A 14,660-nucleotide genomic window follows, 5' to 3' on the forward strand; every position below is an offset into this window, starting at 1 on the left:
GCTGGAGGACAGACAGCGGAAGGTAAGTATGTAGTGTTTGTTTTTTTTACTTTTAGGATGGTAACCAGGGTAAACATCGGGTTACTAAGCACGGCCCTGCGCTTAGTTACCCGATGTTTACCCTGGTTACCAGTGAAGACATCGCTGAATCGGTGTCACACACGCCGATTCAGCGATGTCTGCGGGGAGTCCAGCGACCAAATAAAGTTCTGGACTTTCTTCCCCGACCAGCGACAGCACAGCAGGGGCCTGATCGCTGCTGCCTGTCACACTGGACGATATCGCTAGCGAGGACGCTGCAACGTCACGGATCGCTAGCGATATCGTCTAGTGTGACGGTACCTTTACTGGTCTCCAGGTTGTAGTTTTGATAAAAATCACTGTGTTATCTGCTGCAGATTTAACAGTACTCTGAATGCTGAGCTCTATATAACCCCGCCCACACCACTGATTAACACTTTCTGAGAACACTGTGCATAGACAGAAATGTGCCAATCAGTGTTGGTGGCGTGGTTGGACTACTTGGCAGCAGAATTAGTTTGTTTTATGTAGGATGAGTTGCAGATTTTTTAATCCATTTTTTGTACATCTTAATTGGAATTTCATATTATCTTCTTTTTTTTAAACTGCAGAATGTTTCACACTTAGTTTATTAATCTGTCTACTAGGTCACTCACAGTTAACCTTACACAATGTCATAGCTTTATTGCTCATATTTTTTTATGTGCAGTTGTGGCACCCCAGGAGTTCGGGTACCACAGTGGTGCTGCCTTTCTCTCGGGGAGGGTAATGCCATGCCTGGAGACTGGAGGAATCCCTTTGGCTGGTAATCCTTCATGCAACACTTTCTAACTCCAGGCCAGAAGGGGGAGCTCTGAACCCGGTTTAAGGGGAACTTCCCTAGATACATCCTGGTCTGGAGAAGGAGTGAGTTCAGTCAGTTTGTAGCAGACAGTGAAGGAGCACAGAGGAACTCAAGAGCTAGAGGAGGGCTGCGATTGGGCCCCTCTAGGCTAGAGCGCGGGATCCGGGCACTGGAAGTCTTAGTTCGTGAGGAACTACAGGTCCCACGGCAGAACCGGAAGACAGGAAGCTAAAAGTGACTTGCCCACATAATACCTGAGGTACAGCAACAATTAGAGCCCAGAGTCACCGTGTGCAGAGACCCCAAGAGATGGCTCAAGTTGCCTACCATGCAGGGACTGTCCCTGGACAGAGAGTAACTGAGGACCTTGTCAGGACACTACAGGCAACAAGGGACTAATAGTCAGCGCAAAGTGGAAGGCTCCCAAACTGTACTGGCAAAGGGATTTCTTCTTGTCTTCAGGCTGCCCGGACTCCATCGACACCTGTTGCCGGTATCCTGGACTGAGGCTGTTCAACATCAGTAAACCAGGTAAAGACTGCAACCCTGTGTCTTCCATTTATTTGCAGGCATTCACCTTCCCTGCCAAACACATGGGAGCCCTGGGGACCCCGCTTCACCTGTGGGAAGCGACACCATCTTTGCTGCAGCACCAACACCCCCAGAGGACCCCTTTAAGCATCGTCAGTCACCTCTGACCGAGAACCACAAGCGGCATCACAAACTTTTATTTCTTCACGACTCCCTTTAAAAACTTTCCCTTTTATTTGGACGCCCAGGGTCACGGACCGGGTAGCTGCCACTGAGACCACCCCTTTAATTGCGACCGGACCTGGTACCGAGTATATCCACTGCCCTGGCATCCATCTCACAGTATCTAAGCATACCAAGTGGACTTTAAAAAAAACTAATATAATAATGCATATGTATATATACAACCCCTGGCAAAAATTATGGAATCACCGGCCTTGGAAAATGTTCATTCAGTTATTTAATTTTGTAGAAAAAAAGCAGATCACAGACATGGCAAAAAACTAAAGTCATTTCAAACGGCAACTTTCTGGCTTTAAGAAACACTAAAAGAAATCAAGAACAAAAAATGTGGTAGTCAGTAATGGTTACTTTTTTTAACCAAGCATAGGGTAAAAATTATGGAATCACTCAATTCTGAGGAAAACATTATGGAATTATGAAAAACAAACAAAAAAAACTCCAAAACATCACTAGTATTTTGTTGCACCACCTCTGGCTTTTATAACAGCTTCCAGTCTTTGAGGCGTGGACTTAATGAGTGTCAAACAGACTCTTCATCAATCTGGCTCCAACTTTCTCTGATTGCTGTTGCCAGATCAGCTTTGCAGGTTAGAGCCTTGTCATGGACCATTTTCTTCAACTTCCACCAAAGATTATCAATTGGATTGAGATCTGCACTATTTGCAGGCCATGGCACTGACCTTGTGTCTTTTTTCAAGGAATGTTTTCTGTTGTGAATTCCGCTCTTGGGCTCCCTCCGGTGGTTGTAAGTGGCACTTTTGTGAGTTCTGCTCTTGGGCTCCCACTTGTGGTTTCTAGTGGTGTGGCTGCTCCTTGGAGTTAGCTGTCTTCAGCTGCTTCCACTGATCGTCTCTGCTCTGTTATTTATGTCTGCTCTGTCCTTCTGCTGGTGCCACTTGTATATGGTTCCTGGTTGGATTCACATCTCTTTTGGATTTCTCTGTTATCCTGACCAGTTCAGCTAAGCTAAGTTTGTGCTTGCTCTTTTCTGTTCACAGTTTGTGGACTTATCCGTTCTGTGTTTTCTATGTTTATCCAGCGTTATCAGTATGAATTAATTTTGTCTTGCTGGAAGCTCTGGGAAGCAGATTTACCCTCCACACCTTTAGTCAGGTGTGGAGATTTTTAGTAAACTCTGCGTGGATTTTTGTAGAGTTTTAATACTGACCGCACAGTATCCTTTCCTGTCCTATCTATCAAGCTAGACTGGCATCATATGCTAAAATCTCATTTCATTTCTGCGTATGTTATTTTCCCCTCTTCTCACCGTCAATATTTGTGGGGGGCTATCTTTCCTTTGGGGATTTTCTCTGAGGCAAGATAGGTTTCCTGTTTCCATCTTTAGGGGAAGTTAGATCTTAGACTGTGCCGAGGGGTCTAGGGAGCGTCAGGTACCCCCCACGGCTATTTTTAGTTGCGCTGCTAGGTTCAGGGTTTGCGGTCAGTACAGATACCACCTCCTTCAGAGCTTGTCTCATGTTGTTCCTAAACCACCAGATCATAACAGTACAAGTGGCCAAAAATGAATTAAATGCATCTCAAAAGAAGGAAAATAAAGTTCTGAACCATTTTTTTTTTCTGTGCTTTGGTTTGTCTTTTTTTTTTTCCTCTTGATATCTGGGTGGTTCAGGATATATGTTTTGGCATGGATGTTCAGGGTTTGTTTTCTCGTGTGGATCAACTTGCTGCAAGAGTACAGAATATCCAGGACTATGTTGTCCAGACTCCGGCTTTAGAGCCCAGAATTCCTACTCCTGATTTGATTTTTGGGGACAGATCCAAGTTTTTGAACTTTAAAAATAACTGCAAATTGTTTTTTGCTTTGAAAACCCGTTCTTCTGGTGATCCCATTCAGCAGGTCAAAATCATCATATCCTTGCTGCGTGGTGATCCTCAAGACTGGGCTTTTTCTCTTGAAACAGGGGATCCGGCATTATTGAATGTAGATGCATTTTTTCAAGCGCTCGGATTATTGTATGATGAACCTAATTCTGTGGATCATGCAGAAAAAACCCTGTTGGCCTTGTGTCAAGGTCAGGAAGCGGCAGAGTTATACTGCCAGAAATTTAGAAAATGGTCTGTGCTCACTAAATGGAATGAAGAGGCTCTGGCTGCTATTTTCAGAAAAGGTCTTTCTGAAACCCTTAAAGATGTTATGGTGGGCTTTCCTACGCCTGCCGGTTTGAGCGAATCTATGTCTCTAGCCATTCAGATTGATCGGCGTCTGCGCGAGCGCAAAGCTGTGCACCATATGGCAGTATCCTCTGAGCATAGTCCTGAACCTATGCAATGTGATAGGATTTTGACTAGAATAGAACGGCAGGAATTCAGACGTCAGAATAGGCTGTGTTTTTACTGTGGTGATTCGGCTCTTGTTATCTCTGATTGCCCTAAGCGTACTAAGAGAGTCGCTAGGTCTGTTACCATTAGTACTATACAGCCTAAATTTCTCTTATCTGTGACCCTGATTTGCTCATTGTCGTCCTTTTCTGTCATGGCATTTGTGGATTCAGGCGCTGCCCTGAACTTAATGGACTTAGAATTCGCCAGGCGCTGTTGTTTTTCCTTGCAGCCTTTGCAGAGCCCTATTCCTTTGAGGGGCATTGATGCTACACCCTTGGCCAAGGATAAACCTCAGTACTGGACACAGATGACTATGTACATGGCTCCTGCACATCAGGAAGATTGCCGTTTTCTGGTGTTGCATAACCTGCATGATGTTGTTGTACTGGGATTTCCATGGTTACAGGAACATAATCCGGTGCTGGATTGGAAAACTATGTCGGTGACTAGTTGGGGTTGTCGAGGAGTACATAGTGACGTTCCTTTGATGTCAATTTCCTCTTCCCCCTCTTCTGAGGTCCCTGAGTTTTTGTCGGATTTCCAGGATGTATTTGATGAGCCCAAGTCCAGTTCCCTCCCTCCACATAGGGACTGTGATTGTGCTATTAACTTGATTCCTGGTTGTAAGTTCCCTAAGGGCCGACTTTTCAATCTGTCTGTGCCAGAGCATGCCGCCATGCGGAGCTATGTGAAGGAATCTTTGGAGAAAGGGCATATTCGGCCCTCTTCGTCACCATTGGGAGCGGGTTTCTTTTTTGTTGCTAAGAAGGATGGCTCCTTGAGACCCTGTATTGATTATCGTCTTCTTAATAAGATCACGGTCAAATTCCAATACCCCTTGCCTTTGCTTACTGATTTGTTTGCTCAGATTAAGGGGGCTAGTTGGTTTACTAAGATTGACCTCCGAGGGGCATATAATCTTGTTCGTATTAAACAGGGTGATGAATGGAAAACTGCATTTAATACGCCCGAAGGCCATTTTGAATACCTTGTGATGCCATTTGGGCTCTCTAATGCTCCATCTGTGTTCCAGTCTTTCATGCATGATATTTTCCGCAATTATCTTGATAAATTCATGGTCGTATATTTGGATGATATTTTGATTTTTTCCGATGATTGGGAGTCTCATGTGAAGTAGGTCAGGATGGTGTTCCAGATCCTTCGTGATAATGCTTTATTTGTGAAGGGGTCTAAGTGCCTATTCAGAGTTCAGAAGGTCTCTTTTTTGGGTTTTATTTTTTCTCCCTCGTCTATAGAAATGGATCCTGTTAAGGTCCAAGCTATTCATGACTGGATCCAACCTACATCCATGAAGGGTCTTCAAAAATTTTTGGGCTTTGCTAATTTCTATCGCCGTTTCATTGCCAACTTTTCCAGTGTGGTTAAGCCCCTTACTGATTTGACGAAGAAAGGCGCTGATGTGACGAATTGGTCCTCTGAGGCTGTTGAGGCCTTTCAGGAGCTTAAACGCCGATTTACTTCTGCCCCTGTGTTGCGTCAACCGGATGTTTCTCTTCCTTTTCAGGTTGAGGTCGACGCTTCTGAGATTGGGGCAGGGGCCGTTTTGTCTCAGAGGGAGTCTGATGGTTCTTTGATGAAACCGTGTGCTTTTTTTTTCCAGAAAGTTTTCGCCTGCGGAACGCAATTATGATGTTGGCAATCAGGAGTTGTTGGCTATGAAGTGGGCGTTTGAGGAGTGGCGACATTGGCTTGAGGGAGCTAAACACCGTGTTGTGGTCCTGACCGATCATAAGAATCTGATTTACCTCGAGTCGGCCAAGCGGCTGAATCCTAGACAGGCTCGATGGTCCCTGTTTTTCTCCCGTTTTGATTTTGTGGTCTCGTATCTTCCGGGATCTAAGAATGTTAAGGCTGATGCCCTCTCTAGGAGTTTTTCGCCTGATTCTCCTGGAGTCCTGGAGCCGGCTGGCATTCTTAAGGAGGGGGTGATTCTTTCTGCTATCTCCCCTGATTTGCGGCGGGTGCTTCAGGAATTTCAGGCTGATAGGCCTGACCGCTGTCCAGTGGGGAAGCTGTTTGTTCCTGATAGATGGACATGTAAGGTAATTTCTGAGGTTCATTGTTCAGTGCTGGCTGGTCATCCTGGGATTTTTGGTACCAGAGATTTGGTTGCTAGGTCCTTTTGGTGGCCTTCCTTGTCTCGCGATGTGCGTGCTTTTGTGCAGTCCTGTGGGACTTGCGCCCGGGCCAAGCCTTGCTGTTCCCGCGCTAGTGGGTTGCTTTTGCCTTTGCCGGTCCCTGAGAGGCCCTGGACGCATATTTCCATGGATTTTATTTCGGATCTTCCTGTTTCCCAGAAGATGTCTGTTATCTGGGTTGTTTGTGACTGGTTCTCTAAAATGGTCCATCTGGTACCTTTGCCTAAGTTGCCTTCCTCCTCAGATCTGGTTCCATTGTTTTTTCAGCATGTGGTTCGTTTGCATGGCATTCCGGAGAATATTGTGTCTGACAGAGGTTCTCAGTTTGTCTCTAGATTTTGGCGGGCCTTTTGTGCTAGGATGGGCATTGACTTATCTTTTTCTTCGGCGTTTCATCCTCAGACTAATGGCCAAACTGAGCGAACTAATCAGACCTTGGAGACCTATTTGAGATGCTTTGTGTCTGCTGATCAGGATGATTGGGTGTCTTTCTTGCCGTTGGCCGAGTTTGCCCTTAATAATCGGGCTAGTTCGGCTACTTTGGTTTCACCTTTCTTTTGTAATTTTGGTTTTCATCCTCGTTTTTCTTCTGGGCAGGTTGAGCCTTCTGATTGTCCTGGTGTTGATTCTGTGGTGGACAGGCTGCAGCAGATTTGGACTCATGTGGTGGACAATTTGACGTTGTCTCAGGAAAGGGCCAAACGTTTTGCTAACCGCCGTCGGCGTGTTGGTCCCCGGCTTCGTGTGGGGGATTTGGTTTGGTTGTCTTCTCGTCATGTTCCTATGAAGGTTTCTTCTCCTAAGTTTAAGCCTCGGTTTATTGGTCCTTATAAAATTTCTGAAATTATTAATCCGGTGTCTTTTCGTTTGGCTCTTCCTGCCTCTTTTGCCATTCATGATGTTTTCCATAGATCTTTGTTGTGGAGATATGTGGTGCCCGTTGTTCCCTCGGTTGACCCTCCTGCCCCGCTGTTGGTTGAGGGAGAGTTGGAATATGAGGTTGAGAAGATTTTGGATTCTCGTTTTTCGAGGCGGAGGCTTCAGTATCTTGTCAAGTGGAAGGGTTATGGCCAGGAGGATAATTCTTGGGTTGTTGCCTCCGATGTCCATGCCACCGATTTGGTTCGTGCTTTTCACTTGGCTCGTCTTGATCGGCCTGGGGGCTCTGGTGAGGGTTCGGTGACCCCTCCTCAAGGGGGGGTACTGTTGTGAATTCCGCTCTTGGGCTCCCTCCGGTGGTTGTAAGTGGCACTTTTGTGAGTTCTGCTCTTGGGCTCCCTCTTGTGGTTTCTAGTGGTGTGGCTGCTCCTTGGAGTTAGCTGTCTTCAGCTGCTTCCACTGATCGTCTCTGCTCTGCTATTTATGTCTGCTCTGTCCTTCTGCTGGTGCCACTTGTATATGGTTCCTGGTTGGATTCACATCTCTTTTGGATTTCCCTGTTATCCTGACCAGTTCAGCTAAGCTAAGTTTGTGCTTGCTCTTTTCTGTTCACAGTTTGTGGACTTATCCGTTCAGTGTTTTCTATGTTTATCCAGCGTTATCAGTATGAATTAATTTTGTCTTGCTGGAAGCTCTGGGAAGCAGATTTACCCTCCACACCTTTAGTCAGGTGTGGAGATTTTTAGTAAACTCTGCGTGGATTTTTGTAGAGTTTTAATACTGACCGCACAGTATCCTTTCCTGTCCTATCTATCAAGCTAGACTGGCCTCCTATGCTAAAATCTGATTTCATTTCTGCGTATGTTATTTTCCCCTCTTCTCACCGTCAATATTTGTGGGGGGCTATCTTTCCTTTGGGGATTTTCTCTGAGGCAAGATAGGTTTCCTGTTTCCATCTTTAGGGGAAGATAGATCTTAGGCTGTGCCGAGGGGTTTAGGGAGCGTCAGGTACCCCCCACGGCTATTTTTAGTTGCGCTGCTAGGTTCAGGGTTTGCGGTCAGTACAGATACCACCTCCTTCAGAGCTTGTCTCATGTTGTTCCTAAACCACCAGATCACAACAGTTTTCACAATTTTTGCTTTATGGCAGGAGGCATTATCATCTAGAAAAATTATTTTATCATCCCCCGAACATCCTTTCAATTGATGGGATAAGAAAAGTGTCCAAAATATCAACATAAACTTGTGCATTTATTGAAGATGTAATGACAGCCATCTCCCCAGTGCCTTTACCTGACATGCAGCCCCATATCATCAATGACTGTGGAAATTTGCATGTTCTCTTCAGGCAGTCATCTTTATAAATCTCGTTGGAACGGCACCAAACAAAAGTTCCAGCATCATCACCTTGCCCAATGCAGATTCGTGAATCATCACTCAATATGACTTTCATCCAGTCATCCATAGTCCACGATTGCTTTTTCTTAGCCCTTCCTGAGTTAAAGCATTAGTATTGTTGTTTCTACATGATTATGAACTTGTTTTCTTTGCATTATTTGAGGTCTGAAAACACAGTTTTTTAAAAATTTTGACCATTTTTCTTTTTCAGAAAAAAAATTCAAAATTTATTGCTTGTTAATTCGGAGACATGTTGTCAGAAGGTTATAGACTAAAAGAACCATTTAAATTTTACTCAAAAATATACCTATAAAGAGAAAAATCTGACAAACTGAACATTTTGCAGTGGTCTCTTAAGTTTTGCCAGAGCTGTATATATATAGATATATAGAAATGCTGCAGAGAAAAAATAATGAGGGGTAATCATGGGGCACAATAATAAACCATAACATTTTTCCCATTCTCTCATTTATTGCCCACAGTCATCACTATGCATGCTACTCTGGTAGTTATACCACTGGTGGCACTCACCTGCTTTATCCAAAATTAGAGAAATTTCCTTAGATGTATAGTTCTCGCCATTTTCTTCCGCTGTTACCGAGAAAGAAATGTTTTGCCTCATATGCACTATATCATTACTCAAAGTTTTATGAGTCAGTTTTCCTGTGCCAAAATGTTGACACTCATCATCTCTGAGGAGGCTGAAAAAGAAAAGATATGTGCAATGAATAACTTACTAAACAAACAAATCTATCATACATATACATGCATTGTTTGAGTGCTAATTGTGAGAAAAATTCTTAATTTGAGCATTTTTATGCGTATACTCTTCTTGATGTTTGTAAGGAGGGTTTTGAGCAGAGTTTCTCAAGCAGTACAGCCAGAGCCAACTCCAAGTTTTCGAGGGCCCAGGCGAAAGAGTCTCAGTTGGCCTCCCCCCCTTTAACACATACCACGATTCATGATGCACAGATACAGCAGAGAAATATAGGTACAATGCCAGATTTCACTTTTTACATGAGTGATAGCTATTGTAAATTCTATAATACCATACAGCAGAGGGGCTTTACATAAGTCAACCCCTTATATGCAAATTTGTGACCAACTCCCTCTTCCTCAGTTACCAGAAGGCATTTTATTAGTAGCTAAACTTGCTGCAAAGAAAAAACTGCATACATTGAATATGACAATTTTTTAATGGAAAACTTTTTAAAGTAAACATTAGAAAGTATTAACATAGAATATTTGTAAAAGTGCAAAATGGGTAGCATATAGCACAGCCACGTAGCATATAGCACAGCCACGCAGAATATAACACAGCCCACGTAGTATATAACACAGCCCACGTAGTATATAACACAGCAATGTAGTATATAACATAGCCCACATAGCATATAACACAGCCCACGTAGTATATAACACAGCCCACATAGTATATAACACAGCCCACCGTAGCATATCGCACAGCTACGTAGTTTACAGCACAGCTATGTAGCATATAACACAGCCCATGTAGTATATAACACAGCCCATGTAGCACATAGCACAGCTACATAGTATATAGCACAGCCACGTAACATATAACACAGCCCACATAGTATATAACACAGCTCACATAGCATATAGCACAGCTACATAGTATATAGCACAGCCACGTAGCATATAACACAGCCCACATAGTATATAACAGCCCATGTAGCATTTAGCACAGCCATGTAGTATATAACACAGCCATGTAGTATATAACACAGCCCACTGTTATGATCCGGTGACCTTGGAGCAGCATGAAAACTTTCACTGGAGTAGGTGGTAACTATACTGACCGCAAATCCTGATCTTAACACCGCAACTAGAAGTAGCCGTGGGGTGTACCTAACAAATCCTAGACACCTCGTCACAGCCAGAGGACTAAATACCCCTATAGATGGAAATAGGAATACTACCTTGCCTCAGAGCAGAACCCCAAAGGATAGGCAGCCCCCCAGAAATATTGGCTGTGAGTAGGAGAGGAAAGACAAACACAGGCAGAAAACAGGATTAAGCACAAGAGGCCACTCTAGCTAAAATAGGAAAGGATAGGACAGAGTTCTGTGCGGTCAGTATTAAAACCCTTCCAAAAATATCCACAGCAGATTATACAAAAAAATTCCTCCATCTAACTAAAGACGTGGAACATATATCTGCAACTCCAGAGACTCCTACACACAGAGCAGGAATACAATCAAAAAACAAGCACACAGCTTGTGTGCCATAGAAAAAGAAAGACACTTATCTTTGCTGAATTGGCAGCTGAGCAGGAGAAGCCAGAAAGATATCCAACACTTCCCAAGAAACATTGACAACTGGCAAGGACTAATGAGTCCTGCAAACCTAAATACCCCAGTCAGAATTGCAATCAGCAGATACACCTGTCCAAGACTGCAGCCCAGGGACAACTGCATTACCACCTACAACCACCGGAGGGAGCCCAAAAGCAGAATTCACAACAGTACCCCCCCCTTGAGGAGGGGTCACCGAACCCTCACCAGAGCCCCCAGGCCGATCAGGATGAGCCAGATGAAAGGCATGAACCAAATCAGCCGCATGGACATCAGAGGTAAAAACCCAAGATTTATCCTCCTGGCCATAACCCTTCCATTTGACAAGGTACTGAAGCTTCCGCCTCTAAAAACGGGAATCCAAAATCTTCTCAACAACATATTCCAACTCCTCATCAACCAACACAGGGGCCGGAGGATCAACAGAAGGAACAACGGGCTCCACATATTTCCACAATAAAGATCTATGGAAGACATTATGGATCGCAAAAGAGGTCGGAAGCGCCAGTCGAAAAGACACCGGATTAATAATCTCAGAAATCCTATAAGGACCAATAAACCGAGGCTTAAACTTAGGAGAAGAAACCTTCATAGGATCATGACGGGAAGACAACCAGACCAGATCCCCAACCCAAAGCCGGGAACCAACACACCGACGACGGTTAGCAAAACGTTGAGCCTCCTCCTGAGACAACACCAAATTGTCCACCACATGAGCCCAAATCTGCTGCAACCTGTCTACCACAGAATCCACACCAGGACAGTCAGAAGGCTCAACCTGCCCAGAAGAAAAACGAGGATGAAAACCAAAATTACAAAAGAAAGGCGAAATCAAAGTAGCTGAACTAGCCCGATTATTAAGGGCAAACTCGGCCAATGGCAAGAAAGCCACCCAATCATCCTGATCAGCAGACACAAAGCATCTCAAATAAGTCTCCAAAGTCTGATTAGTTCGCTCGGTCTGACCATTTGTCTGAGGATGAAACGCAGAAGAAAAAGACAAATCAATGCCCAGCCTAGCACAAAAGGCCCGCCAAACCCTAGAAACAAACTGGGAACCTCTGTCGGACACAATATTCTCCGGAATACTATGCAAACGGACCACATGCTGAAAGAACAACGGAACCAAATCCGAAGAGGAAGGCAATTTAGGCAAAGGCACCAAATGAACAATCTTAGAGAACCGGTCACAAACAACCCAGATAACCGATATCCTCTGGGAAACCGGAAGATTGGAAATAAAATCCATAGAAATATGCGTCCAGGGCCTCTCAGGGACCGGCAATGGCAAAAGCAACCCACTAGCACGGGAACAACAAGGCTTGGCCCGCGCACAAGTCCCACAGGACTGCACAAAAGAACGCACATCACGCGACAAAGAAGGCCACCAAAAGGACCTACCAACCAAGTCTCTGGTACCAAAAATGCCAGGATGACCAGCCAATACGGAACAGTGAACCTCAGAAATCACTCTACTAGTCCATCTGTCAGGAACAAACAGTTTCCCCACAGGACAGCGATCAGGTTTGTCAGCCTGAAATTGTTGAAAAACCCGTCGTAAATCAGGGGAAATGGAAGAAAGGACCACCCCTTCTTTCAAAATACTGGTGGTAACTATACTGACCGCAAATCCTGATCTTAACACCGCAACTAGAAGTAGCCGTGGGGTGTACCTAACAAATCCTAGACACCTCGTCACAGCCGGAGGACTAAATACCCCTATAGACGGAAATAGGAATACTACCTTGCCTCAGAGCAGAACCCCAAAGGATAGGCAGCCCCCCACAAATATTGGCTGTGAGTAGGAGAGGAAAGACAAACACAGGCAGAAAACAGGATTAAGCACAAGAGGCCACTCTAGCTAAAATAGGAAAGGATAGGACAGAGTTCTGTGCGGTCAGTATTAAAACCCTTCCAAAATTATCCACAGCAGATTATACAAAAAATTCCTCCATCTAACTAAAGACGTGGAACGTATATCTGCAACTCCAGAGACTCCTACACACAGAGCAGGAATACAATCAGAAAACAAGCACACAGCTTGTGTGCCATAGAAAAAGAAACAAACACTTATCTTTGCTGAATTGGCAGCTAAGCAGGAGAAGCCAGAAAGAGATCCAACACTTCCCAAGAAACATTGACAACTGGAAAGGACTAATGAGTCCTGCAAACCTAAATACCCCAGTCAGAATTGCAATCAGCAGATACACCTGTCCAAGACTGCAGCCCAGGGACAACTGCATTACCACCTACAACCACCGGAGGGAGCCCAAAAGCAGAATTCACAACAGCCCACGTAGCATATATCACAGCTATGTAGTATATAGCACAGCCCACATAGTATATAACACAGCCCACATGGCATATAGCACAGCTGTGTAATATATAACACAGCCCACGTAGTATATAGCACGGCCATGAAGCATATAACACAGCCTACGTAGTAAATAGCACAGCCACGCAGCATATAACACAGCCCACATAGTATATAGCACAGCCACGTAGCATATAACACAGCCCACGTAGCATATAGCACAGTCCCATAGCATATAACACAGCCTCATAGTATATAACACAGCCCACGTAGTATCTAGCACAGCCACGTAGCATATAACACGTAGCACATAGCACAGCCATACTGTATATAGCACAGCCACGTAGTATATAGCACAACCACGTAGCATATAACAGCCCACGTAGCATATAACACAGCCACATAGTATATAACACAGCCCACATAGTATATAGCACAGCCACATAGCATATAATACAGCCCATGTAGCATATAGCACAGACAGACAGTATATAGCACAGCCATATAGTATATAGCACAACCATGTAGCATATAACAGCACACGTAGCATATAACACAGCCCATGTAGTATATAGCACAGCCACGTAGTATATAGCAGCCATATAGTATATAACACTGCCACGCAGTATATAGCACAGCTCACATAGCATATAGCACAGCCACGTAGCATATAACACAGCCACATAGAAAATAACACAGCCCACGTAGCATATAGCACAGCTACGTAGTATATAGCACAGCTACGTAGCATATAACACAGCCCACGTAGCATATAGCACAGCCACGTAGTATGTAGCACAGCCACATAGTATATAGCACAGCCACGTAGTATATAGCACAACCACGTAGCATATAACAGCCAGCGTAGCATATAACACAGCCCACGTAGTATATAGCTCAACCATGTAGTATATAGCAGCCACATAGTATATAACACAGCCACGCAGTATATAGCACAGCCCACCTAGTATATAAAACAGCCATGTAGTATATAACACAGCCACATAGTATATAGCAGTGTGGGCACCATATCCCTGTTAAAAAAAGTAAAATAAAAAATACTTTTATACTCACCTTCTGGCGGCCCCCGGATCCAGCCCAGGCCTTTAGGAATGCTGCCGGCAGCTCCCGTTCCTAGTGATGCTTTGCGACAATAACCTGTGATGACATAGCGGTTTCGTGTGATCTTATGTCATCTGGGGTCATTTCGCAAGGCATTACTGGGAACGGGAGCTGTCGGGAGCATCGTGAGGAGCGGGAAGGCTGTGGGGGACGCCGGAAGGTGAGAATAGCACGATTTTTTTTTTAAATTATGACCGAATAATAGCACATGCAAGGAACAAATACCAACACACCATGACCAGACCACATAATACAACCCCATAGTGACCAAATAACAGCACATACAAGGAACAAATACCACCACACCATGGCTGGACAACATATAACTACCACATAGTGACTAAATACTACAATATTAATCATTAATAAAAAAAACAATACTAATATCACCATAAGTGCCGTTATACACAGGAGATCTGTGCTTAGTATGCAGTGTCTGTGTACAGGTAATACAGTGATTACCGGTGAAATTATACACAGGAGCTCTG

The 14,660-nt window shown here is 44.3% G+C and overlaps 1 protein-coding gene across 1 annotated transcript in view; it reads right to left on the reverse strand.

Annotated features, from left to right (window-relative positions):
* Positions 1-14,660, reverse strand: part of IL12RB1 (interleukin 12 receptor subunit beta 1) — a 228,817-nt gene that overhangs the window by 141,974 nt on the left and 72,183 nt on the right. The window contains exon 3 of the mRNA XM_069745689.1: positions 8,950-9,119. Within this exon, the coding sequence (XP_069601790.1) occupies positions 8,950-9,119 (170 nt within the window). The remainder of the gene's footprint in view (positions 1-8,949; positions 9,120-14,660) is intronic.

This window comes from Ranitomeya imitator, chromosome 1, assembly GCF_032444005.1.
Source record: "Ranitomeya imitator isolate aRanImi1 chromosome 1, aRanImi1.pri, whole genome shotgun sequence".
Classification (NCBI taxonomy): domain Eukaryota; kingdom Metazoa; phylum Chordata; class Amphibia; order Anura; family Dendrobatidae; genus Ranitomeya; species Ranitomeya imitator.